This window comes from Chrysemys picta, chromosome 4, assembly GCF_011386835.1.
Source record: "Chrysemys picta bellii isolate R12L10 chromosome 4, ASM1138683v2, whole genome shotgun sequence".
Classification (NCBI taxonomy): domain Eukaryota; kingdom Metazoa; phylum Chordata; order Testudines; family Emydidae; genus Chrysemys; species Chrysemys picta.
In genome coordinates, this window is record NC_088794.1 from 62911796 (window position 1) to 62935113 (window position 23318).

The 23318-nt window shown below is 52.2% G+C and overlaps 2 protein-coding genes across 2 annotated transcripts in view; both read left to right on the forward strand.

Annotated features, from left to right (window-relative positions):
• Positions 1 to 5963, forward strand: part of SORT1 (sortilin 1) — a 48242-nt gene extending 42279 nt beyond the window's left edge. Inside the window, exons 19-20 of the mRNA XM_005310994.4 lie at positions 1224 to 1347; positions 2392 to 5963. Coding sequence (XP_005311051.1) covers positions 1224 to 1347; positions 2392 to 2406 — 139 coding nt within the window. The 3' untranslated portion in view covers positions 2407 to 5963. The remainder of the gene's footprint in view (positions 1 to 1223; positions 1348 to 2391) is intronic.
• Positions 5964 to 13180: 7217 nt separating this feature from the next.
• Positions 13181 to 14200, forward strand: LOC101945429 (galanin receptor 2a-like). The gene has a single exon (XM_008175228.2). It carries the CDS (start codon positions 13181 to 13183, stop codon positions 14198 to 14200), a length of 1020 nt encoding a protein of 339 aa, XP_008173450.2.
• The last annotated feature ends 9118 nt before the right edge of the window (positions 14201 to 23318 follow it).

Sequence of the window (23318 nt, forward strand, 5' to 3'; positions counted from 1 at the left end):
GGCACAGCTTCAGCACAGGCTGTCCGAGATCCCGGGCACCTGCTCGTGTTGCTCAGACTGCGGCATAGGCATATCCTGACATGGCTGTGAAATCTCCCAGCTTCAGTTAAGTGAAGGTCATTGATGGTTAGCAGCTCCTGTATCCTCCCCACAGTCACTAACCATTCCACTACATAGTATGGTGTTGTACTTAAAGTACTGCACAGGATCTTTTCAGGGGGAATAAGGCAAAACGCCACATTTATTAGTAATACATGTATTCATTAACACTGTCTCATATGCATATGATATATATTACACTCATGCGCGCGCGCGCACACACACACAAACACACTCCGTCTTGTTGTTGTTACCAATTAGTTGCTCCCCTTAACTGCACTGGCCAGGTGAGTTAGATGGGGGAGGGGGTGGAGCTGGGCTTCTGCCGATCCGGATCCATGCTCCCATGTTGACAAGACGAGAACCGGGGTCCTCTGCAAGACACCTCACTTTTATAGCAGCTTCCCTCTCATGCAAATCTGTACCAGATTCAAAATCTGTGTCTCTGTCCATTGGTCCTTTGTGCTGCTTCCTTCTGGGGGTTGTCCCAATGCTGCAAAGAGGGTGTTTCCAAAAGAAGGTGCTTGCTTCTAACCCCCGGAGGCCGTCAGTATGTCTGCTTGTCTTTAATGAGCCCACTTGACACGTTTTATTGTCCTTGGGTCTGGCTCCCAGCCCCTCTCCAATGGTTGAGGCTGTCTGGAGGTGCTGCCTTCCATGCCTTGCTCATCCACACTTCATTCATTCAACAGGGCAATTGATTAAGAGTTGGGGGAATCTTGTTCTACTGCTAGCAAAAAGACATTTTTCTTCTATCTTATTCTGTCCTTAGGGGCTATAATATTATATCAAGGGCAATGCAAAGTTTCTACATGAGGCTTTGATACAAAGTCTCCATATACCAAGGCTCATCAGTACAAGGTTTCTATATGAGGCTTTGATACAAAGTTTCATGAAAACAGAGGTCACACGTGGGTAGACCCACCACAAGGTTATATAAAGAGGCACAATGTAAATTCCACTGCATAGTACGGGTCATCTTAAAGGCCTGGAAGTCTTCCCCCAGCGCTGGCTGCCATCCTTCCCAAGCTCCTAGGGCATTAGAAGGTCTTGCTGTTTGACATGCCAGAGGTGCAATAGACAGCGTGGCATGTCCCTGACTCCTGTGTCTGCTCCACCCCCAGGTTCCTGGTCCATCGCTATTCCGTCCTGCAGCAGCACGCAGAGGCGAACGGGGTGGAAGGGGTTGAAGCTCTGGATGCAGCCAGCCCTGCTAATAAAGGGGGCTACCATGACGATTCTGACGAGGTAGGTGATTGGAGGGTGGTGCAGATGCAGCAGAGAGCAGCACCTGAGAATGGCATGTCCTCCTCAGTGTCCTGGGGAACCAGGGCTTGAGTTGGATGCTGGAAGGATGGGGTTAAGAATGGCTGCTGCTCCCGTGCTGGGAGGGTACTGAATGTCAGGGCCATCTGAAACTGCCCCTTTGTTTGAGCAGTCCTAGTGGAGTGCAGACCACAGCCACCAGCAAAGGGAGAGTAGGGCTGGCGCTGGAGAACCTGCCTCCCACTCAGTGTCATCCCCAAGCTGCAGAAGGCCAGGCCGGTCGGGGCTGAACTGCCGGGGTTGGCCTGCTTGCAGAATGAAGGCCCTGAGCCGGGCTGGGGAGCAGCTCCAGCCGAAGGAGCCTTTGGGGGGCGGGTGGGCGGGCAGGCCAGTGGGTTCTGAATGGGGCAGCTGGTGAGCTGCAAACATATTCGGGCCTGGAATGTCTTCAGCGGCTTGGAGAACACTTGATCTTGGGGTCTCCCACTCAGCCTTGGCGGGGCGGACTAGTTCTCAAGCGTCTCTGAAAGTCACTCCCGTGTGGGCTGAATGGCCTGCGTGAAATAAGTCAGTCCCAGTCCCGTTCCTAGGTGGTCTGTCTGAGAGAATAGTGCAGCGGGCCCTCTGTGCCGGCAGGCTGAGCCCCGGACACTGCCCCCACCCCCATGTACTTAACCTTCTGGGCCAGGAACCGCATGGCGCATATGAGAAGCTTGCACTACGGTGGGGCCTGTCTTGTCGATAACAGGACTTCAGTCCTGGGGCTGTTAGGCAGAGGAGTGGGCTTGTGCTGTCCTGGTGGCATCATCATCCTAGCTATCACACAGGCTGAGACCTTCACGTAGTGCTGAGTTCCCAGTGGCCCCATGGCTTCCTGAGCATGGGGGGACGGCAGCAGGTGTGGTGTCCCGCTCTCTCCCATTCCCAGGGCAGGAGGGGAGTGATCCTGGGCTGGGATCTGACCGAGATGGGGGAGGCTCTGGCGCTGTCTGCCCTGAGGGGTGAGCACTCGTGTTCTCTCCTCAGGACCTCCTGGAGTAGGGGCACGTCGCTGCTTGCTGGCACTGGACAAGTGGGTTTGGACGCTGCCACAGATCTGCAGAACAGCAAACGCCTCCTCCAGCCCACGTTTCTCCGCAGTGGCCGCCTGACCCCTTTCCGAGGGACTCCACGCTCCTGTCACTTCCCTTGAGATTGTCCAGAGCCAGCAGCGCTGCTGACCCGGGGAGGAGACAGGGAGCTGCTGCAGCGACCTGGCGGCCCAGAGGCCGGGGAGTGGGGGACGTGGGCGTAATTTAACTTTATTTTAATGAGATTTCTTTCCAGCTGGTTGTTTTTTAAGGAAGACTAAATAGGAAGGTGAAACCAGCATTTCACTGAGCACTAATCATGACGAAGGTGCAATTCACCCTGCTGCAGAGAGAAGGCTCTTAACTCCAGCGTCACCCCTCGGGGGCTCATCTCTGCCTTGGCATGGCCTCGGCTGGGCGAAGGTGCTGGTGGCGCTGGCCTATCCCCACCACTTCACCTAGCATGGGCAGGCCTCGGGGCCCCTGCCAGGACGGCATGTCGCTTAGCCAGCACCCTGCAGGGCCACGGGCTAAAACGGGGGAGCGGGGGGTGCCTTTGATTTCATCATAGGAGAAGTGATTGGATGGAACCAGCGTGGCGCATCAAGTGGAGTTCATCTCTGCGCCAGAAGTAACCGCTGGGACTGGCCCTTGTGGAACCAAAGCACTGAACTGGGAAAGCACCATGTCTGCAAACACCGGCAGCAGCAGCAGGGGAGGGAAAGGGGTTATTTTTAGTTCTAGGAATAAGTGCAACAGAAAACTCAGTAGGAATAAATCTCCTGCTTCTTGGTGTGTTCTTCGGGATGGTGAGAAGCATGTTCCAGGTGGAAATGTCAGTGCTCTGGCAAAGAGCCCCATGGCTTCGCTTAAGGGGGCAGAAGAGAGAGGCTCCTAGTTTTCGAACATCCACCTGTTTTCCCCCCTAAAGCAATAGGAGACCAGCTGCTTGGTAGCTCCTAGAGCTGCTGTTGATGTGGCCAGGATCCTCAGTGCCCCACCCTTCCCAGTGGTAACACCTTTGAGTGTGATATCGCCTGACAAACTGTAAGCTGCTGCTCTAGGCACATTTCCCCTCGGCTGAGTACACTGCAATGTGTCCATGTCCCTTTTTAAACGTCTAGTTGTCCTCTGCAATAGATGCTGCCCTGCTGATTGCGGAGGGGGTGTCTAGGCCAATGCCTGGCTGGCCTTTGCACTTGGAGGACTGGGTGATAAAAAGTGAACATACAGAACAGTCTCTCAGATATAACTGGTGTTTGTTCTCCAGGGCTGGGTCCCAGCGGGCTGCCATTCATCCGGTGCATTGTTAGGCACCAGCGTAGGCCAAGATGCAAGGAACACAGTTCAACCCCAGGCACGCGGGAGACAGAAGTCTCAAGAACTGGTATTTTTCAAACTTGGCTTATTTGATCTGAGACGGCTTGCCTGGAATTGTCCATCTCACTGTCCCATTAGCAGCTTCCCCTTGACTTAACTCTTCTTTGACACTTTAAACCCATTTATTGTGACTCTTAACGTTGCTAAGTCCCAGCCTTGTCAGGGCTCAGTGTTGCAGCACCAGCTGACTTAGGAGCATAATGTCATTTTCAAGAGTGCTTGGGCTCTGTCTACACTGCCTGGGTTAGCGGAACTTGAGCCGGCAGACGTAGGGCTTGAGCATCTACACTCATCTGTAACCCTAGGTTCGGAAGTCTTGAACCCTGAAATTTGGCCCACAGGATGGTGGGTGCTTTCTGCAGACTCCCAGAGTGTGAGCCCTGTGGAGCTGCATCTACACTGCAAAGCAATAGGGCTTGAACCCTGGGTCCTGGCTTGACTCAGGCTCATATGCTCCACCCTGTGGGATCCTGGATCGCTGGGTCCAAATCCTGCGTTAGTATGATTTGTGTGTAGACGAAAGGGGTGGGGGGTTAGGCTTGAGCCTGAGTTCGAACCCTGGGCTTACATTGCAGTGTAGACATACCCTTAGGCTCCCGAGTCTCACTGAAAGACACTAGGACTTAGGCTCCTAAGTCAGTTAAGTTCTGCAACAAGGAGTGGAGCAGCCCTTAAATACCTTCACAAAAATCTGGCTGTAGCTACCGAATTCCTGTTACACTGGGGCTTTCCTTTAAAAATGTACAGGAAGAGCCATGCTGTTCCTGTGGCCACTAGAAGGCGCAGTTTCCCCAGATACAGCTGGAAGGCTGCTCTCCGAAGCTGTGCTTCTTTTGGAGTAGCCTATTGCAAGGGAGCGAATGTGATCTGGCTAAGATAGAGGCTGCTCGGTGGTGAAGGCAGATCTGGGTGCCTTTTCCTAGGCAACACATTGCCAAACTCTACCCTGGTCCCCTCAGTATCCAGCAGGTGTTTACGCAGCTGGTCATGTAGAATAGGAATGAAGTAGCTTAGCCTGTTTGCCTGGAGAGTTTCTGGTTCCCAGACTTGGTTTAGCAAAATTTCTTTGTAAAGAATGAGCTTTTGAGGAGCTTTCCTTTAGAATTTGACTAGCAGCCAAATAGCCGCAGCTGGCCAAAGCGCCAGGAGAAGCTCTGGGTCCACGTTCCTCACCAGCTGGGACCAGAGGCTGAAGAATAAATGAAAGGCGGCTGCTCTGTCTCTGGGAGTCTCCTGCAGACTGTCTCAAGCACTGCACAGCACAGCCATCTGGGGCAGAATCAGACGTCCACGGCTCTTAATCCTAGAGCGGTCACTGGAGCTCCAGACAGCAGCCTGTGATGGGAAACAGCAGCAGAGCATTTGGGGGATGGGACGGTCAGATGCACGAATGTAAAACTGGCTACACATTCTCAGGCTCTTGATACCAGCCTGTTCTGAAGGCACATCCTCGTGTACAGGCTGTTGAGGAAGCTGGTAAACTGTGGGTCTCTTTTGCACACCCTCTGCCCCATTTCCTGCCCCCAAACCCAGCAGCCTTGATGTTCGCTCTGCACACGGTAGAGCATCTGCCCCCCAGGAAGCTCGCACACCAAGGGGGTCAACGCATCCCTGGGGAGAGACAAATGTCATTGTTCTGGTGAGCAACGGTGCATTTCCCCATGGGCCTGGGCCGTGCAACGGCAGCCCTCCTCTCCCTGAGCAAAGCACGCTGATGCTGCTGCATCCCGGTCCCTGCAGAATGGTGGCTGCCTGAGCACTGCCCTGGGGCTGCTGTCGCGTGGCATTGAGCACCAATGCTGCCCCAATACCCTTGGCTTACCAGCGTGCCTGCAGGGCAGATCAACACAGGGATGCTGTGCCACGTGCCCTGCCCAGGATATGTCACCACGTAACTAAAGCCAGAGCCCCTGCCCTGCCATGTAGAGTATCTGCGGGGTCCAGGCCAAGGGCAGGTCCAGGGGACGGGATGAAGGGGTGTGGCTGGGGTATAACTGTACTAGAGAGACAAGGGGGGGAGGGGATCTTTTATTGGACCAGCGTCTGTTGGTGAGAGAAGTCAGGGCTAGGGAATGACTTTGTACTGGGATTTTTCTGTATATTTGCAATATTTGGGTTAGAAATAAAAACCAAATGGACTTTGTGTTACCTGCTCTGTGGGCTGCCTTACTGTGCGAGCGGGAGGGGTTGGCTCCTGCTAGACTCCTCTAAAGCGCCCTCTCCCACCTGCCCCAGCGACAGGCCTTAGCAGACCCCTGGGCACTGTAACAAACTCGAGGTGCTTTCTCCTGGGCCCAGCTCCCCCACCAGTTTCTGAACGTGCCTAGCCACCGTAACACAATGTAGGGGCGGGGTCAGGGGATAGCAGCACAATCAATCTGTTTGGCCATGTGCCCCTCTTAATGGCTCCAGTAAGTCTGTTATTCGGGTGGCCACTTCCCTGCTTAATGCACTTGTCTGGGAACACACTGTCAGTAAAATGTACAGTCGATTAGTCCTATTGAATCTCCATCTTACCAGTGGCAGGAAAACTCCCCTCCCTTTGCTCACATGATCCTTCTGCCTTGCAGAGAGAGGTGGGCTTCCATGTCTGGCAGCCGTAAGGGGAGCTGCATGAAAGCAGTGTGGGCTTGCCCTTGGGGCGGGTAGCCTGGGAGCAGCAGGACATTTGGGGTGCTGTGCTGCGGGCCAAGGCCACTAGTGCTGGAGGCCTTGGGGGATTGTTGGGAGTCTGAGGAGGGCTCAGACCAAAGCAGGTGGCTATTGGGTGAGTGTAGAGGCCAGAACTGATCCAACCCACCCCTCCCCTTCCAGGGTCTAACTCAGGAGCCCACAGCACGACTCCCCAGGGTGGTTTGTCCCTAGGCACCTCCCCAGGGCTTTTGAAAGGAAAAGCTACTTTAGTGTTTTGAAAACCTATTGACAGAATGGCTCAGTGTGTAGCCACTGTACAAACCACGGCCCCCGTGTGCTGTAGAAAGCCAGTTCCATAACAGGCGTGGTCAGCATGCAAACCGGCGTGCTCTGCCGCTGAGCTGCCATTTGTTACTGTCACGCCTAGGAGACCTGCTCCTGGGTGGGATCCCCCGTGGTAGGTGAACAAAAAGACTGTCCCTGCCCTAAGGCACTGATGATCCTGTACTGTGTGCACTAGATACCTACGGGCTCTTTTAGAACCTGTTTGTATTGTGGTAGCTGCCTGGGATATGTCCGCACTGTGGCTGGGCACAAGCTTCCCAGCCCGGGTAGGCAGACTAGTGCTAGCAGGCAGTGGCGGAGGCCAGCTCCCTGGATCTGAGCTCCGGGAGAGATGGAGCAGGACCCCATGGTGCTAGGTGCTGTACAAATGTTACCAATCTGGTTCTTGTTTTCTCAGCATTCATTGAGCTACTCTGGCACCCAGTGAGGCTGGGGATGTGGGCTCCCAGCACGCGCTTTAGGAAGAACAGCCTTGCGAGGCTTGGGAGCTCAGTGACTCTTTTGGCCAGTGCTACCTAGGGAAACGATCCCTGTAATTCAGGGTCTCTAACTGAGCACCCCAGAACCTAGCAGGATCGAGGGGTTCCCAGCTGAAGTTAACATCAAATGGGAAAGAAGACGTAACTTCTTGAGGGTGATTAACTGCAGGAGCAGCGTAGGCAGGGATGGGGTCACTGGGATTATTGCTGGAGTCTGTAAATGGGGGTGGGGGGGAGACACTAGTTCAACAAGTCACTAGGCTGCTCAAGGATCCCGTCTGTAGGGAAGAACAATTCCTCCAGTGCAGGAGCGGCTGGGTGACTGGCTCTGCAGGAGGTCAGACCGGCCCATCAGCATAGTCCCTGCTGGCCTTAATTCAGTGAGAATTAGGCCTTGCATTGGACAGAGAAACTTCAAAGCCAGGTGCTTAGCTCCTGCTGATGTAACCACAGCGCTTGCTTATCAGACCTTGCCATCTGCATTACTTTGACACAGACTTCACACTGGCAGTGGGATCGAGCATGTTCTGCTCTGTGCCTCCCCATCCCAGCCAGTCTCTGCTGCCTCGTGCCCTGTTGGGCGGTACCATAATTGGGAACAGCTGAGGCAGCACTCTAGGCTGGTGTTTGTTCCATTCTCTGCTCCAAGTTGTGCCGTCCCACTGGCAATTGGCGTGGGGTGGGCAGCAAGATCCTTGCAATCAATTCCCCTCCCTCCTCACAGCTGCTCCCGGGCTCTGCACACCCAGAAATCAATCTGAGCAGCCTGGACTTGTGAAAACGCTTCCCCTGAGCCAGGCAGTAGAGTAACACCTTTCCCAACATGAGGCTGCTCGCCTTTCCCTGGCTGTGGAGGTGAGAGCTTTTAATAAGCACTGTGGGGCCTCTTGCCGATCTGTGCTAGCGATGGACGGTGTTTGGAGGCTTTAATGATGTCTTTAGGGCCTTGGTGAATGCAAACACCAGCTTAATGAACCAGACGGTCTGCCAGTAAATCTTTCTGGCTGGAATTAGCAGATTGAACCAGTGACACCTGCTTTCAGGAGGGAAGGGGGAGGAGTGTGGGGTGGAAAGCAGTCCGGAAGAAAGGTGGTGTTTGAGGATTCAGGGATGTGATTGTTTGGTGGTGGGGGACCCTGCCAAGTTTCTGAGTGTCTTTCTCCGCCACACGCCGTTTGAACCAACAGAGCCTCAGACTGGGGCTTTGGCAGGTAAAGGCAAAAATTAGCTCCTGCGGGCAAAACCTATGTGCACTTCCAGCCCTGCTGTTGGTGCAGTTCAATGAGCAAGTACCAGGAGCTCTGTTACTGGAACAGAGACGTGACCACACGCCCTGGTCCGCAGGAGCCTGCGCTGCGCGGCTGCTCTTTGTGATGGAGGGAGGCAGCCTCCAAGCTCTCCCTGGTCAGGCTGTGGTTGTTTTAAACTTAGAAATATCAAATCTTGTCCCTGCTCCTGTGGGAGATCTGCTTGGAGCAGAAAACTGGAGCTCAGCATCTTCAGATCTCTACTGAAGGGGGATGCTGAATACTTTATAAAGCGCTTTCTTCCCAGGTGGCCAGATTTTGGATTGAACACTGTTAATACTGGAGTGTTAAACAGCCTGATTAAAAATCCCGTCTCTCCACTGCTCTGGCTCTAGCCCTGTGCAATGTCCTAATCTTGCTAGTTCTCCCGTTCTCTGAGGGGTCCTCCAGCAAAACAATAGGGGAGAAAGTGATCAGATTGATTGATTTGTTCTGGTTTTTAGTGTGTTAAAAAAGCAGGAATAACCTTTCCCGTCACGTAATAAAGTTGCTCTTTATACATAAGAAGTGCAAAAAAAAAATAATAATGCTGCCATTTAACACAAAAGTCCTTCTCACCGTTGTGGTAGCAGCAGGGATGAATCCGGAGTCAGTAGTCCTGGCTCCCATTCCTGGCACTGGGAGAGGAGTATGGTCTAGTGGTTGGATCAGGGAAAATGGGAGTTTAGACTGCTGGGTTCTGCCCTGACTCATTGTGTGAACTTGGGGAAATTAACTTCCCCTTTGTCTCCATTTCCCCATCTTTAAGAGGGGCAGAATATCTCCCATCTGGGGATGCTGAGGTGGTTTGTATTTATAAAATGCTTTGAGAGTGAGACCTGCAGCTGGAGAGCTCTACAGAAGGGCAAAGTATGTGAAACAACTTCCAAAAGTACACATAATGGACCTGTAAAAGCCAGTGTTGTGACGACAGGACAAACACCCACCAGCCATGGACTTACCAGGACTCCGGTATGCCAACATGAACCATTATTAGTTAGTCACCTGACTGAGCCCAGTTCCTGCATCAGATTTTTTAGTTGCATGTCCCTGCGTGAAAGCGAAGCCATTAGAAATCCCTGCTCTTCCTTTAAATAGGCTAAGCTCTGTCCCGATCCCGCATGGAAATAGTTGGGCCTAGTTCCCATCTGGGCCAAGCAGGTGGAGCTGGTGTGAAGTCAATGGAGTTGTAGCTGCTTAGGCCAGGTCTCTCTCAAATTCCCTCGTGTTAGAGTTTGGATTCAGCGCCTGCTGGGTCCCGTTGAAGGGCAGTGATCTGCTAGAGCAAATGTTTATAAATCTGCACCTGCAGTAAAGGCTTTGGTTTCTTTGGCTCCCGGCACATTATAGCTTCACATTTGGAAAGGAGCGGGTCTGTTCAGTCTGAACGAGCTTCCTTCTACAGCAGGGAAAATAACAGAGCAAGAAAGAACCAATGGAAAGTCACAGAATATCAGGGTTGGACAGGATTTCAGGAGGTCATCTAGTCCAACCCCCTGCTTAAAGCAGGACCAAGCCCCAGAGAGATTTTTGCCCCAGATCCCTAAATGGCCCTCTTAAGGATTGAGCTCATAACCCTGGCTTTAGCAGTCCAATGCTCAAACCACTGAGCTATCCCTCCCCCGTAAGTCTTTAGGGCGAGCGCAGTGTGTGAGACTCGTTCTGTAAGACAGCTGCCTCACAGCTCTGCTCCAGGCAAGCTCACTGTATCAAAGCCCAGGATGCAGACCACAGTTGTGGTAGTCAGAGCACTGAGTAAATAACTGACTTTTTGGTTCAGTGGCCAAAATTAAAATAATAATAATTAATAATAATAAATAAATAAATAAATTGGGGGGGGGGGGCGGGTGAAACTATTCCCCAGATTTGCCCTGGATTTATGAAAAATACATTTTTTAGCAATATTTCTGTTCACTGAAAATTTGATACCCAGCTTCACTGTGTACCTCATGTAGTTCCTTCCCTGTCAGCCCCCATGGTGCCCCTGTGTCCTCTGGAACAGCGAGTGCTGTGAGTCGGGCTGGACTGGGGGTTCCAATCTCGATCCAAACTCCCCAGAAGCTCAGCGGTGGTTGGATCCAGGGGGTCGATTTCAGCTGCTTCTTGGTTATTTGGAACAAGTGGCAGAAGTAGGCAGAGTCCCCTTGCTCACCCCAGTTCGCAGGTGGTTTCTCCGCCAGGCTGACTGACAGCCATCTGTGCCTTGTGGCTGATCTCTGCACTGGAGCAGGTTGACTGTTTGTTCAGCCAGAGGGACTGTGATGGGCAGCCCTGGGCAGAGCAGGGGTGTTGCTGCCTCCTGAGGTTTTTCTGGCTGGAGTTTATAAATTGTCTCTCATTAGTCAGCAGGGGTTTGCTTGGGAAAGTGACAAGGCCAAGACAAGAGTAGCTGCCTGGGACTGCAGCTTCATCCAGCTGTTCCCTGCAAGGGGCACCCACACCCACTGGAGAGTATCGGGGGTAGCCGTGTTAGTCTGTATCTACAAAAACAACAAGGAGTCTGGTGGCACCTTAAAGACCCACTGGAGAGGTGAGTCCTTTTGGCTTGGACATGCCACGGGCTCCCAGCTTGCAGGCCAGGGAGCCGGGAACCTCTCTGCACTGCAGAAGGAGACGCGCCCAGAGGAGCGGGTTCGTAGAGCTGCGTTTTGAATGCAGGAAGGACGGGGTGTGTTGGGAACTCAGACATCGGGCCTGCTCCTGTGCTCCGGAAGTTCAGTTCCTGACTTCGGTGGGAGCAGGATCGGGCCCATCGGGCGAGTCCAATGTGTAGTGGAGGAGAATGGGTGTCCGGATTCGTGTAAAGCGTGATTCCAGTGAAACTTGGGGGAATCTTCCCAGTGACCAAACGAGAAGCTGCCATCTAACTAGAGCATTTCCTGTGCTGCAGCGTCAGTTCCTAGCTCACTGGCCGAACCAACCCCCCTCCCGTCCTGAGGGAAGTTTCCTGCTCCCCCGCTCTGTCGCTCTCTCTGGGTGAGCAAACAGCCTGCCCGTGAGAGGGTGCTGGAGTTCGGGGAGCCTGTCTGCCCTTCAGAAACAGCCATGCCCAAGGCAGTCACACGTGGAGGTTAGCTGGGAGAAATAACCATGTCATAGAAATTTCTGTCCGTTCCAGCTGAGGAATAAGGAGAGACGGACACAGCTAGCCAAGCAAGGAGCCCCGGGAGGGGCGATCCGTTTATTTCAATTGCAATTGGGTTCGAGCTCATAAGTCAGCAAGAACAAAGAAAACACTTACACCAAAGCATTATATGCAGTTGCTTATGATAATCTATCGCTCTATGATTGGCCAAAATTTGCTATCATTACCATACATAATTAGCAAGTTACATGTATCTGCCCCTCTTATGACCCCTTATTGTTCATCTACTTGCCCCCTCCTCCTTGCTTATTTTGCAAACTAAGCGATTAGCTATCTACAGGACGCAGGCACAGAAAGGTCCATTGTCTCCAGGTTTGGAGTTTGGCAACATTTCCTCTTGAAGGAACTTCCTGACTACCTATAGCTGACCCTGCATTTTGTCCTTCTTCTTTCTCCCATGTGTACGTGATAAATTTGCCCCCTGGCACTTAAGTAGAATAATTTTATATCAACCACTAACCCCAACAACAGGGTTGGTGTTGGACAAGGCCCCAGGCAAACCGGCCCTGCTCCAAATTGCTTGCTAGGTGCTTTACCGAGCGCAGCAGAACCTGAGGAGCTCTGGCCTCCTGGACACCCACCTAGAGCCTGTGTCCCTCAGCCGTGGACACTGGGCTCCTGCACATTCTCCCACCTTCCTGCCATGCTTTGAGTATTTTATTCTCCAGCAGTGCCTGGCTCTCCTGAGGCCACTTCCCGACCCCCCAGTACGTTTCTCTAGTGGTGTGGTCAGACTCACTCTAATTAAATCTGCCTCTTTGAAATGATCCAGCTGCTCCTGCCTTTACTGGGCTCTTAGTGCTACGAATCCACCACTGGCCTTGAACTACAGCTCCCGGCATGTCAGCTGAGGCTGTCTTGCTCACTAGCTAAGCAGGAGGCTGGGATGCCTGGGTTCTGTTCCCTGAGCAGTCACAGATCCCTGCTAGAGAAACCTCTCGGGGGTTAGTATTTGCTCTGGCATCCTATAGGGCTTTCCCGTCAGGGAGCTCTGTGCCTGGATTTCTGGTGGTTTTGTTTCTGGGAGTCAGAATTTCTCAGGCTGCCTCGTGAATTTGTTACTCATCCCGCTTCCGAGCACCAAACCTCCGTATTTTCCTCTTGGGGAGCTGTGCTTCTGACCGTTCTCTGAGGGCTGTACCCTTAGCACTGCTGCTTTCTTTGAGGCGTGGTCTACACTACAGACGTATAGCGGTATAACCGTATCACTCAGGAGTGTGAACCCCCACCCCCACCCCGAGCGATATTTATACTGACCTCACCCCGGTGTAGACAGCTCCCTGTCAACGGGAGAGTAGCAGCGTCTTCACGAACCTGCTACAGCAGCGCAGCTGCACCAGTGTCGCCGCTGCGCTATCCGTGAAGACAAGCCCGTAGGTGCTGAATGCCAAGCTAACTTTGCCCTTTGATTTCCAGAACAGAGCGACAGGGCCAGCTGCAGCCGAGCTCCGCTTGACAAGGCACGTCAGCGTTGCTATGACCTACAACTCCAGTGCAGGGAACAGCTCCAGCTCTGTGCTGAGTGACCTCTTCCTCCTCCAATCCAGGAGGCTCTTTGCTTCCATCTACTTTCTCATTTTCCTGCTGGGTGTGCCTGGGAATGTCCTGCTGCTCCTGGTCCTGATCCCAGACCTCATGAGGACTGGTGGCAGCCACGTCTCCCGCCTGACCGGGCCCCTGCTGGTCAATATTGCTCTCCTGGACCTCCTCTTCTTCCTCTACGTCGTCCCGGTGATGTTCGGCAATGTGCTCTTCAAGGGCTGGCCCTTGGGCTACGTGGTGTGCGTCACATACAACAGCCTGTCCCTCTCCATCATCTTTGCCGATTTCTACAGCCTGCTGGCAGTCTCCCTGCTGCGCTACGTGGTGGTGACCCACCCCACGCGCACCATGTCTGTGTCCCAGAGGCTCATCGCCTGTGCCTGCGTGTTTATATGGGTGCTTGGCTTCCTCTTCTCCATCCCCTTGTGGATTCACTACACAACGGTGGAGGTAGAGGGGGAGACGTACTGTGTGAACCAAATGCCCAAGCAGCAGTTGGCTCTTTACTTCAGGCTCCTGGGGGGCTTGGCGTTCCTTCCCCCCATGCTACTGATGATCCTCTGCTACTCCAGTATCATCTTCACCCTGTGGGTTAGGAGGGGGCTGGCCGTCCACACGGCCTCCAGTCTCCAGGTTAACAGGCGTGCCACGGTCATGGCTCTGGTCACTGTGGTGACCTTTGTGGTTATGTGGGTCCCCTACTGGCTGGTGGTTTTCCTCACGAAGGATGATGAGTTGCTCACCACAGGCCCCATGTACTTGGCGTCCAACCTGACCACCTTGCTGGCCTACGCCAACCGCTGCGTCAATCCCATCATCTACTTCAGCGTCTCCAGGCAGTATCAGGCCGGGCTGAGGAAGCTCGTGAGGCAGACAGGGTGCTGCCTTGAGCCAAGGTGCTCCACGGACACGGTCAGGATGGAAGTTGCGGCTGGTGAGGGAGGAGCGCTGTAGGGGCTGATGGGGCTGGGCGGAGCTGAGATGAGGAAGGCATGGAGCAGGTCTGATGCTCTCCGTCCTAGCTACATGTGACTATGCCCATTCCGGGCTGCTCCTGGTCCCTTTCCCGTGTGCCTGGGCCACATGTAGAGGGGCTGAGCTGGGCCTCATCACTCAAGCATGAGCCTTTATTGCCTGTAGAGCAAGAGGCCCCAAGTTCAGTCCCCATGGCTGGTGGGTGTGTAATATTGCATACGCCAGATTAGCTCTTCAGTCCCTGTCCTGGGCCCAGGGCACCCCAGACTGGGCCATTCCCAAATGGTGCCGTAGACACCCAGCCTCCCAGACGTGGTGAAGAAGTCAGCAGGGCGGGCAGCCTGACTGGCTGAGAACCAAGCGCATCCTATTGCATGGGGTAAGCTGCTGCCTCAACCTTTCTTGGCTGTCTTGGTTCTAGACAGGAAGCTCCATGGGGCCGCAGCTGTGATATTGTCACAGGTTTGTACATCCTCAGGCATGCTGGGCCCAGCCCGCCTCGACCACAGGAGAGGGGCTGGATGCAGCAATAGGCAATGGGCTCTCTGGGCTGCGCCCTGCATAGGGTGACCACACAACAAGTGTGAAAAATTGGGACCGTAGTGGGGGGTAATAGCTTATATAGGAAAAAAAACCCAAAATCGGGACGGTCTCTATAAAATCGGGACATCTGGTCACCCTAGCGCTGCAGGAGCTCAGTTGCTGATTGTCACAGTCCCGTCAGGCCTTAAAATCTGATTCTTCAGGTGTTGTTTCAACATGACGTTAGCAATAAATCAGGGGCCTGGCCCTCACAGGGAGGGGCTGTATCATCTGGTCCTTATCACGTGTTACGATACCGCCTAGGAGTCCCGTGTTCCAGGCACGGTACAAGTGCAGAACACACAGTCGGCTCTTTGGGGCAGGCGCTAGCGAGGTAAACTAGGAGCTCCCCCAGCCTGCCCCTCCCCTCACCCACTTTGCTCTGCTTTGACTAGAATTTTGGTCTCTAATACTCTAGCAGCTTCATTACAAAATGTGAATAAAAACGAGTGCGTGACAAGAACGTTCCCTTGTCCAGTTCGTTGGGCAGGTGGGGTGACGCTGGGTTGCTGGAGGCCAACAGGCAGAGCTCTGCAAGAAGTATCAGCCAAAGGGGACCTGGCCTCTGTCTATTTGATAGCTCTTGGGTAGCGTCGGTGGATTGCTTTCAATATCAGTTACTGGGGTAGATTAGTGTTAATTTATTATAGTCGCACCCACCAGCCCCACTTGAGATCAAGACCCCAGTGTGCAAGGTGCTGTACATATGTGCATACATAGCTTTGTCTACTCCAATGTTTGTGATTTAGCTCTACCAGTGTAGTTAGATCTACACCCCCAGTCGTGGATATAGTCAGAGCAGGAGAAAGGTGGCTATGCCAGTAGAACTATTCCTCTAAGGCAGTGGTTCTCAAACGGTGGGTTGGGACCCGGTTTTAATGGGGTCACCAGGGCTGGTTTAGATTTTCTGGGGCCCAGAGCCAAAGCTGAAGCTCAAGCCCCTTTGCCCGAGGGCTTCAGGCCTGGGCGGTGGGACCATAGGCGCCAAGTCCTTGGGTGCTCCAGGGCTGGTGAGAAAAATTAGCGGGTGCTTAGCACCCACCGGCAGCCAAGCTCCCCCCTCCCCTGCCCCCCAGCACCTCTCACCTGTCAGGTTTCAGAGTAGCAGCCGTGTTAGTCTGTATCCGCAAAAAGAACAGGAGTACTTGTGGCACCTTAGAGACTAACAAATTTATTAGAGCATAAGCTTTCGTGGACTACAGCCCACTTCTTCGGATGCATATGCATTCGAAGAAGTGGGCTGTAGTCCACGAAAGCTTATGCTCTAATAAATTTGTTAGTCTCTAAGGTGCCACAAGTACTCCTGTTCTTTCTTCTCACCTGTCAGTGGCCCTGCTGACCAACTCCTCCCCCTCCCTCCCAGTGCCTCCCGCCCACCACGAACAGCTGTTTGGCAGCATGTACAACACTCCGGGAGGGAGGGGAAGGAGCGGGGATGGGGTGTGCTCGGGGGAGTAGGTGAGTAAGGGGCGGGGGCAGGGGTGTGGGGTGGGAGTGGGGCAGGTGCAGGGGTAGGAAGAGGCAGGGTGAGGGTTGGGGTTTGGGGACAGGGGTGGAGTGCGGGCGGTGTCTGGGAGTTGAGCACCCCCCAGCTAGAGGGAAAGTCGGCACCTATGGGTGGGGCTCAGGTTACAGGTCCCCTGCCTGGGGCTGAAGGCTTTGGCGCTCTCCCCCTCCCCCCCCCCCCCGCCCCGCCCCAGGGTGGGCTGAAGCTTCAGACTCTCCTCCTGGGGCGATGTAGTAATTTTGGTTGTCAGAAGGGGGTTGGGGTGCACTGACGTTTGGGAATAAGCTGTATCAGCTCTCTCCTCTCGGCTGGGGTACAGCAACCCGCCACACCTGGGCAGGAAGCCTTTGATGAAACTCCAGCTAGTCCAGAACAGTGCAGCACGTCTCCTCAGCACCACGGGCTCCTGTGAGCACATCTCACCCATCCTACATTCTCTACCCCGACATCCCAGAGAACAGGCCTCTGCACGGGGCTCCATGGTCTGGGCCCAGGTAGCTGTAAGAACCTGAACTCTGTCGATTAGAGGATCACAATACTCCTGTCTGACTTGGGAACCTCTGGGCTCTGCTGCTCCGGCCCAGTGCAATGCTCCGCAGTCTGGCAAAGGGGTTTGTGGGGCTGGTGCCCTGTGATATGTGGGACAGAATGGACCATCTGGTGGTTCTCTCTGGCCTTAAACTTGAATCTGTCTCTCTGCAGGAGACACGATTTCCTCGGAGGCCGGTCCCAGGCTGTGGAATGAACCCCCAGGAGGGAAAGGCCATCCCAAACCTCCCCACCTTCTGATCCAAGTGTGAGGCACAGTTCTCTGACCTGCCTCCCATCTCTGCTCTAGTTTTATGTTAATGTGGCTATTTAAAAACAGAATACCCCCCTCCTAAAATCCCCCCAAAACATGACCCCACAGCATGTGCTGCCCCAGGGGGCGGATCAGAGAGCGAACTGTGTGACAGATGTTGGCCACATTGCTTAGTGCACAGCTGGAAGATGCTCAGAAACTCCGGCTCTGTGCCATTTAACTGTATATAGCCGCCAGCCAAACTGGTGCTATTGGTACAAAGTCTGCAGGTGGGGCAGGCCCTGGTATGAGAGACAGGCCCTGCTCCAAAGCGTGTATGGCATAAATCAGTGAGATAGGTCAGTTCTACATGGCAGCGTTTTGTCAGCGTAGCTGTGGGTCAGGACTGTGAAAACATCATGTCCCGTAAGTGACATACCTGCACTGGCAAAATCCCCATGTAGACACAGCGTATACCAGCTTATACCTTTGGACAGGCTAGCTTATGTCGTTTGGAGAGGTAGTGTAATTATACTGGCAAAAGAACTCCTGCGCTAGCATACACTGCATCTTTGTTAGGGTGTCATTATGTACCAGCAAAGTCTTTGTAGACTAGTTCAGAGCATGAAAGGGGAAACTGAGGTACAGGTGGGGGTGTGACTTGCCCAAAGTCATCCGCAGGCCCACGACAGATCCAGGAAGAGACCCCAGGTTTCTTGACCTAGGTGCCATGCCCCAGCCACTGAGCCATGCTGCCTGTCTGGGGAGTTCTTGAAATGCTATAATGTACGCTAATATTGCTACGTTTTATGGCACGTAGGTGGAGCTGGCTATTAGTTTGTTTCTATATACATCTGATTTTACCCTGAGATTCTCCTGTGGCGCTCAGGTGGTGTCCCAGAGAGTGTATTGCTTCACCTCCATGGCGAATCAGCTCTTTGGTCCCTGGGAGGGAATTCAGCAGCATTGGCCTCCGGAGGGAACATTAATGGTGCTACTGTTTCCAGGTGGGGTGGAAGGCAGGAGACATTGGCTCCTGGAACACTAGGTGTGAATGAGCTCAGTGTTAATGAGGTCCCATGGGGAGCAAAGGGGGGTTGCTGGGCTGGAAGATACGTCTGGCTTCTCCAAAGAACTCACCCAGTAAGATTCCATTTCTATCGGCTGCAGCAGCATGCTGGGCTGAGCACACTTGCCTTGTGGTCAACGGTAACATGGTTCCCCAGGCCTGTGACGTGACTAAACCTGCTCTGCAGGTAGGTCCTGTTCTTGCCAGGCGCTGAGCACTCCCACACCGCTCGCGCTGACCTGCAGGACGGCGCCCAGGCTGTAGGCAGAGAGCCGAGCATGTCATTGGTCTCTGGCACTGATCAGTGTAACTTGTGGCCGCAGCCGTGCTCCCCTCGGCTTTGTTTGATGACAAGTCCCAGAGCAAGAGAACTTTAAGCTGCTGCAGCCGGCTTTTGTCATTCTTGGTCCTCTTGGGTGCTTGTTCCAGATTGTCCCTCGCCCTGCAATACTTGAGGCGTGTGTTACAGCAGTGCCCCCAGCTGAAATCAGGGCCTTGGTGCTAGGTGCTGTTCATGCACATAGTGAGAGATGGACTCTTGGCTCCTTTATTTTTAAAACACTCATGCACATGCACACTTGCTTTTTAACATGACGCTGCCCCACCAGCCCTGGTGCTGCGTTCAGCTCTGTGCAAGCCGTTCCCGGCCTGCTCTGCACAAGGCTCACTTCTGAAGGACTGATGGTGTTCTCCATGTGTGGCAGATCGGGAGTGTCCTGGCTCAAGCCTGGCTTTAGGTGTCGTGTGGGGTGCACAGATGTGGCTCTGCCCAGTCAGAGGTGTTCGCCCTGGACGTTTGTCTGGTGGCCTGGGAGAGTAGGACTGATAGTGCTGAATCCCCCGAAACTCACTGCTTTAACCCCAACTCTTCTGTAGTACAGGAACGCAGAGCAACTGAGTGCAGAGCGCTGCTGTAGCTGCCCATCCTGCTGATGCTGCCTCATGGAAACCATCCTCCAGCACCCAGGTCCCTTCTCTTCTGGTTGGGCCCCAGCACAGTCATGGCAAAACTCCTGCTGACTTGACTAGGAGCAGGCCTGGGCCCTTGGTTTCTGATCTAATGTCTAGGAATGTATGAAAATAGGAGCAGTGGGCATCCTGAGTTCCAGCTGCTTGTGCTGGTGATGGCATGGTCCCAATCTTCCAAGGAAAGTCAAAGGAACAGTCCCAAGAGTGAAATGCCTGCAAGCTGCATGGAAATTTAAAAAAAACCCCATCATAATAGAGGCTCAAATTAAATGTATATCCCCAATTAAAAAGAATAGTAAGAGGACCAAAAAACTGCCACCTTGACTAAACCACAGAATAAAAGAAGCGGTGCAAGGCAAAAAGGCATCCTTTAAATTTGGAAGTGAGGAATGTAGAAAGAAGCATAAGCTCTGGCCAGTCAAGTGTAGAAGGATAATTAGGCAGACCAAAAAAGAATCCACAGAGCAACTAATAAAAGACTCAAAATCTAACAGCAATTTTGTTTTAAGTACATCAGAAGCAGGAAGCCTGCCACTCAGTGGGGCCACTGGATGATCAAGATGCTAAAGGAGCACTCAAGGAAGACAAGGCCATTGCAGAAAAACTATATTAATTCTTTGTATCAGTCTTCACGGCTGAGGATGGGTAACTGGTTAAAAGATAGGAAACAAAGGGTAGGAATAAATGGTCAGTTTTCAGACTGGAGAGAGGTAAGTAGTAGTGTCCCCCAGGGGTCTGTACTGGGCCCAGTCCTATTCACCATATTCATAAATGTTCTGGAAAAAGGAGTAAACCGTGAGGTGGCAAAATTTGCAGATGATACAAAACTACTCAAGATAGCTAAGTCCCAAGCATACTGCAAAGAGCTACAAAGGGATCTCACAAAACTGGGTGACTGGGTAACAAAATGGCAGAGGAAATTCAATGTTGATAAATGCAGAGTAATGCACATTGGGAAACATAATTCCAACTATCCATATAAAATGATGGGGTCTAAATTAGCTGTTACCACTCAAGAGAGAGATCTTGGAGTCATTGTGGATAGTTCTCTGAAAACATCCACTCGATGTGCAGCGGCAGCCAAAAAAGGGAACAGAATGTTAGGAACCATTAGGAAAGGGATAGACAATAAGACAGTGAATATCATAATGCCACTATGGAAATCCATGGTACGCCTTGACTAGTGTATGCAGTTCTGGTCGCCCCACCTCAAAAAAGCTATATTAGAATGGGAAAAGGGCAACAAAAATGATTAAGGGTATAGAACAGCTTCCATATGAGGCAAGATTAAAAAGACTGGGACTTTTCAGCTTGGAAAAGAGACAGCTAAGGGGGGCTCTGACAGAGGTTTTAAAATCATAACTGGTGTGAAGAAAGTGAATAAAGAAGTGTTATTTACTTCTTCATATAACGCACAAATCAGGGCTCTCTCAATGAAATTAACAGCAGCAGGTTTAAAACAAACAAAAGGAAGCATTCACACAACAGTCAACCTGTGGAACTCTTTGCCAGGGGATGTTGTGAAGACCAAAACTATAACTCAGTTCAAAAAAGAGTTAGATCAGTTCCTGGAAGATAAGTCCAGCAATGGCTATTAGCCAAGGTCAGGGATGCAACCCTAGGCTCTGGGTGTCCCTAAACCTCTGACTGCCAGAAGGAGAGCTGGCTGTATTTTAAAGAATCCTTATTGCGGTTGCAGGAACAAACCATCCCAATGTGTAGAAAGAATAGTAAATATGGCAGGCGACCAGCTTGGCTAAACAGTGAAATCCTTGCTGATCTTAAACGCAAAAAAGAAGCTTACAAGAAGTGGAAGATTGGACAAATGACCAGGGAGGAGTATAAAAATATTGCTCAGGCATGTAGGAGTGAAATCAGGAAGGCCAAATCACACTTGGAGTTGCAGTTAGCAAGAGATGTTAAGAGTAACAAGAAGGGTTTCTTCAGGTATGTTAGCAAGAAGAAGAAAATCAAGGAAAGTCTGGGCCCTTTACTGAATGAGGGAGGCAACCTAGTGACCGAGGATGTGGAAAAAGCTAATGTACTCAATGATTTTTTTGCCTCTGTCTTCACGAACAAGGTCAGCTCCCAGATTGCTGCACTGGGCAGTACAGTATGGGGAGAAGGTGACCAGCCCTCTGTGGAGAAAGAAGTGGTTCGGGACTATTTAGAAAAACTGGACGTGCACAAGTCCATGGGGCCGGATGCGCTGCATCCGAGGGTGCTGAAGGAATTGGCGGGTGAGATTGCAGAGCCATTAGCCATTATTTTTGAAAACTCATGGCGATCGGGGGAGGTCCCAGATGACTGGAAAAAGGCTAATGTAGTGCCCATCTTTAAAAAAGGGAAGAAGGAGGATCCGGGGAACTACAGGCCAGTCAGCCTCACCTCAGTCCCTGGAAAAATCATGGAGCAGGTCCTCAAGGAATCAATTATGAAACATTTAGAGGAGAGGAAAGTGATCAGGAACAGTCAGCATGGATTCACGAAGGGGAAGTCGTGCCTGACTAACCCAATTGCCTTCTATGATGAGATAACTGGCTCTGTGGATGAGGGGAAAGCAGTGGATGTGTTATTCCTTGACTTTAGCAAAGCTTTTGATACGGTCTCCCACAGTATTCTTGCCGCCAAGTTAAAGAAGTATGGGCTGGATGAATGGACTGTAAGGTGGATAGAAAGCTGGCTAGATCGTCGGGCTCAACGGGTAGTGATCAATGGCTCCATGTCTAGTTGGCAGCCGGTTTCAAGCGGAGTGCCCCAAGGGTCGGTCCTGGGGCCGGTTTTGTTTAATATCTTTATTCATGATCTGGAGGATGGTGTGGACTACACTCTCAGCAAGTTTGCAGATGACACTAAACTAGGAGGCGTGGTAGATACACTAGAGGGTAGGGATCGGATACAGAGGGACCTAGACAAATTAGAGGATTGGGCCAAAAAAAACCTGATGAGGTTCAACAAGGACAAGTGCAGAGTCCTGCACTTAGGACGGAAGAATCCCATGCACTGCTACAGACTAGGGACCGAATGGCTAGGTAGCAGTTCTGCTGAAAAGGACCTAGGGGTTACAGTGGACGAGAAGCTGGATATGAGTCAACAGTGTGCTCTTGTTGCCAAGAAGGCTAACGGCATTTTGGGCTGTATAAGTAGGGGCATTGCCAGCAGATTGAGGAACGTGATCGTTCCCCTTTATTCGACATTGGTGAGGCCTCATCTGGAATACTGTGTCCAGTTTTGGGCCCCACACTACAAGAAGGATGTGGAAAAATTGGAAAGAGTCCAACGGAGGGCAACAAAAATGATTAGGGGTCTGGAGCACATGACTTATGAGGAGAGGCTGAGGGAACTGGGATTGTTTAGTCTCCAGAAGAGAAGAATGAGGGGGGATTTGATAGCAGCCTTCAACTACCTGAAGGGGGGTTGCAAAGAGGATGGAGCTCGGTTGTTCTCAGTGATGGCAGATGACAGAACAAGGAGCAATGGTCTCAAGTTGCAGTGGGGGAGGTCCAGGTTGGATATTAGGAAAAACTATTTCACTAGGAGGGTGGTGAAACACTGGAATGCGTTACCTAGGGAGGTGGTGGAGTTTCCTTCCTTGGAGGTTTTTAAGGCCCGTCTTGACAAAGCCCTGGCTGGGATGATTTAGTTGGGAATTGGTCCTGCTTTGAGCAGGGGGTTGGACTAGATGACCTCTTGAGGTCCCTTCCAACCCTGATATTTTAAGTTGGGACTGGACAACAGGGGATGAATCATTCTATTCTGTTCATTCCTCTGAAGCACCTGGCATTGGCCACTGTCACAAGACAGGATACTGGGCTAGAAGGTCTGACCCCGTCTAGCTGCTCTGGTGTTCCTGCTGCCAGTGCTGGAGCAAGGAGCAGCACAACAGTCTATTGGCTTTTGTTGAGTTTCTTTATTGTGCATTTCATAGTGACTCAGGAGCTGTCACTTCAGCCTCTGGGTATGTCTACACTACGGGATTAATCCGAATTTATATAATTCGGATTTGAAAAACAGGTTGTATAAAGTCGAAATGTATGCGGCCACACTAAGCACATTAATTCGGTGGTGTGCGTCCAAGTACCGGGGCTAGCGTCGATTTCTGCACCGTTGCACTGTGGGTAGCTATCCCATAGCTATCCCATAGTTCCCGCAGTCTCCCGCGCCCATTGGGATTGTGGGTTAAGATCCC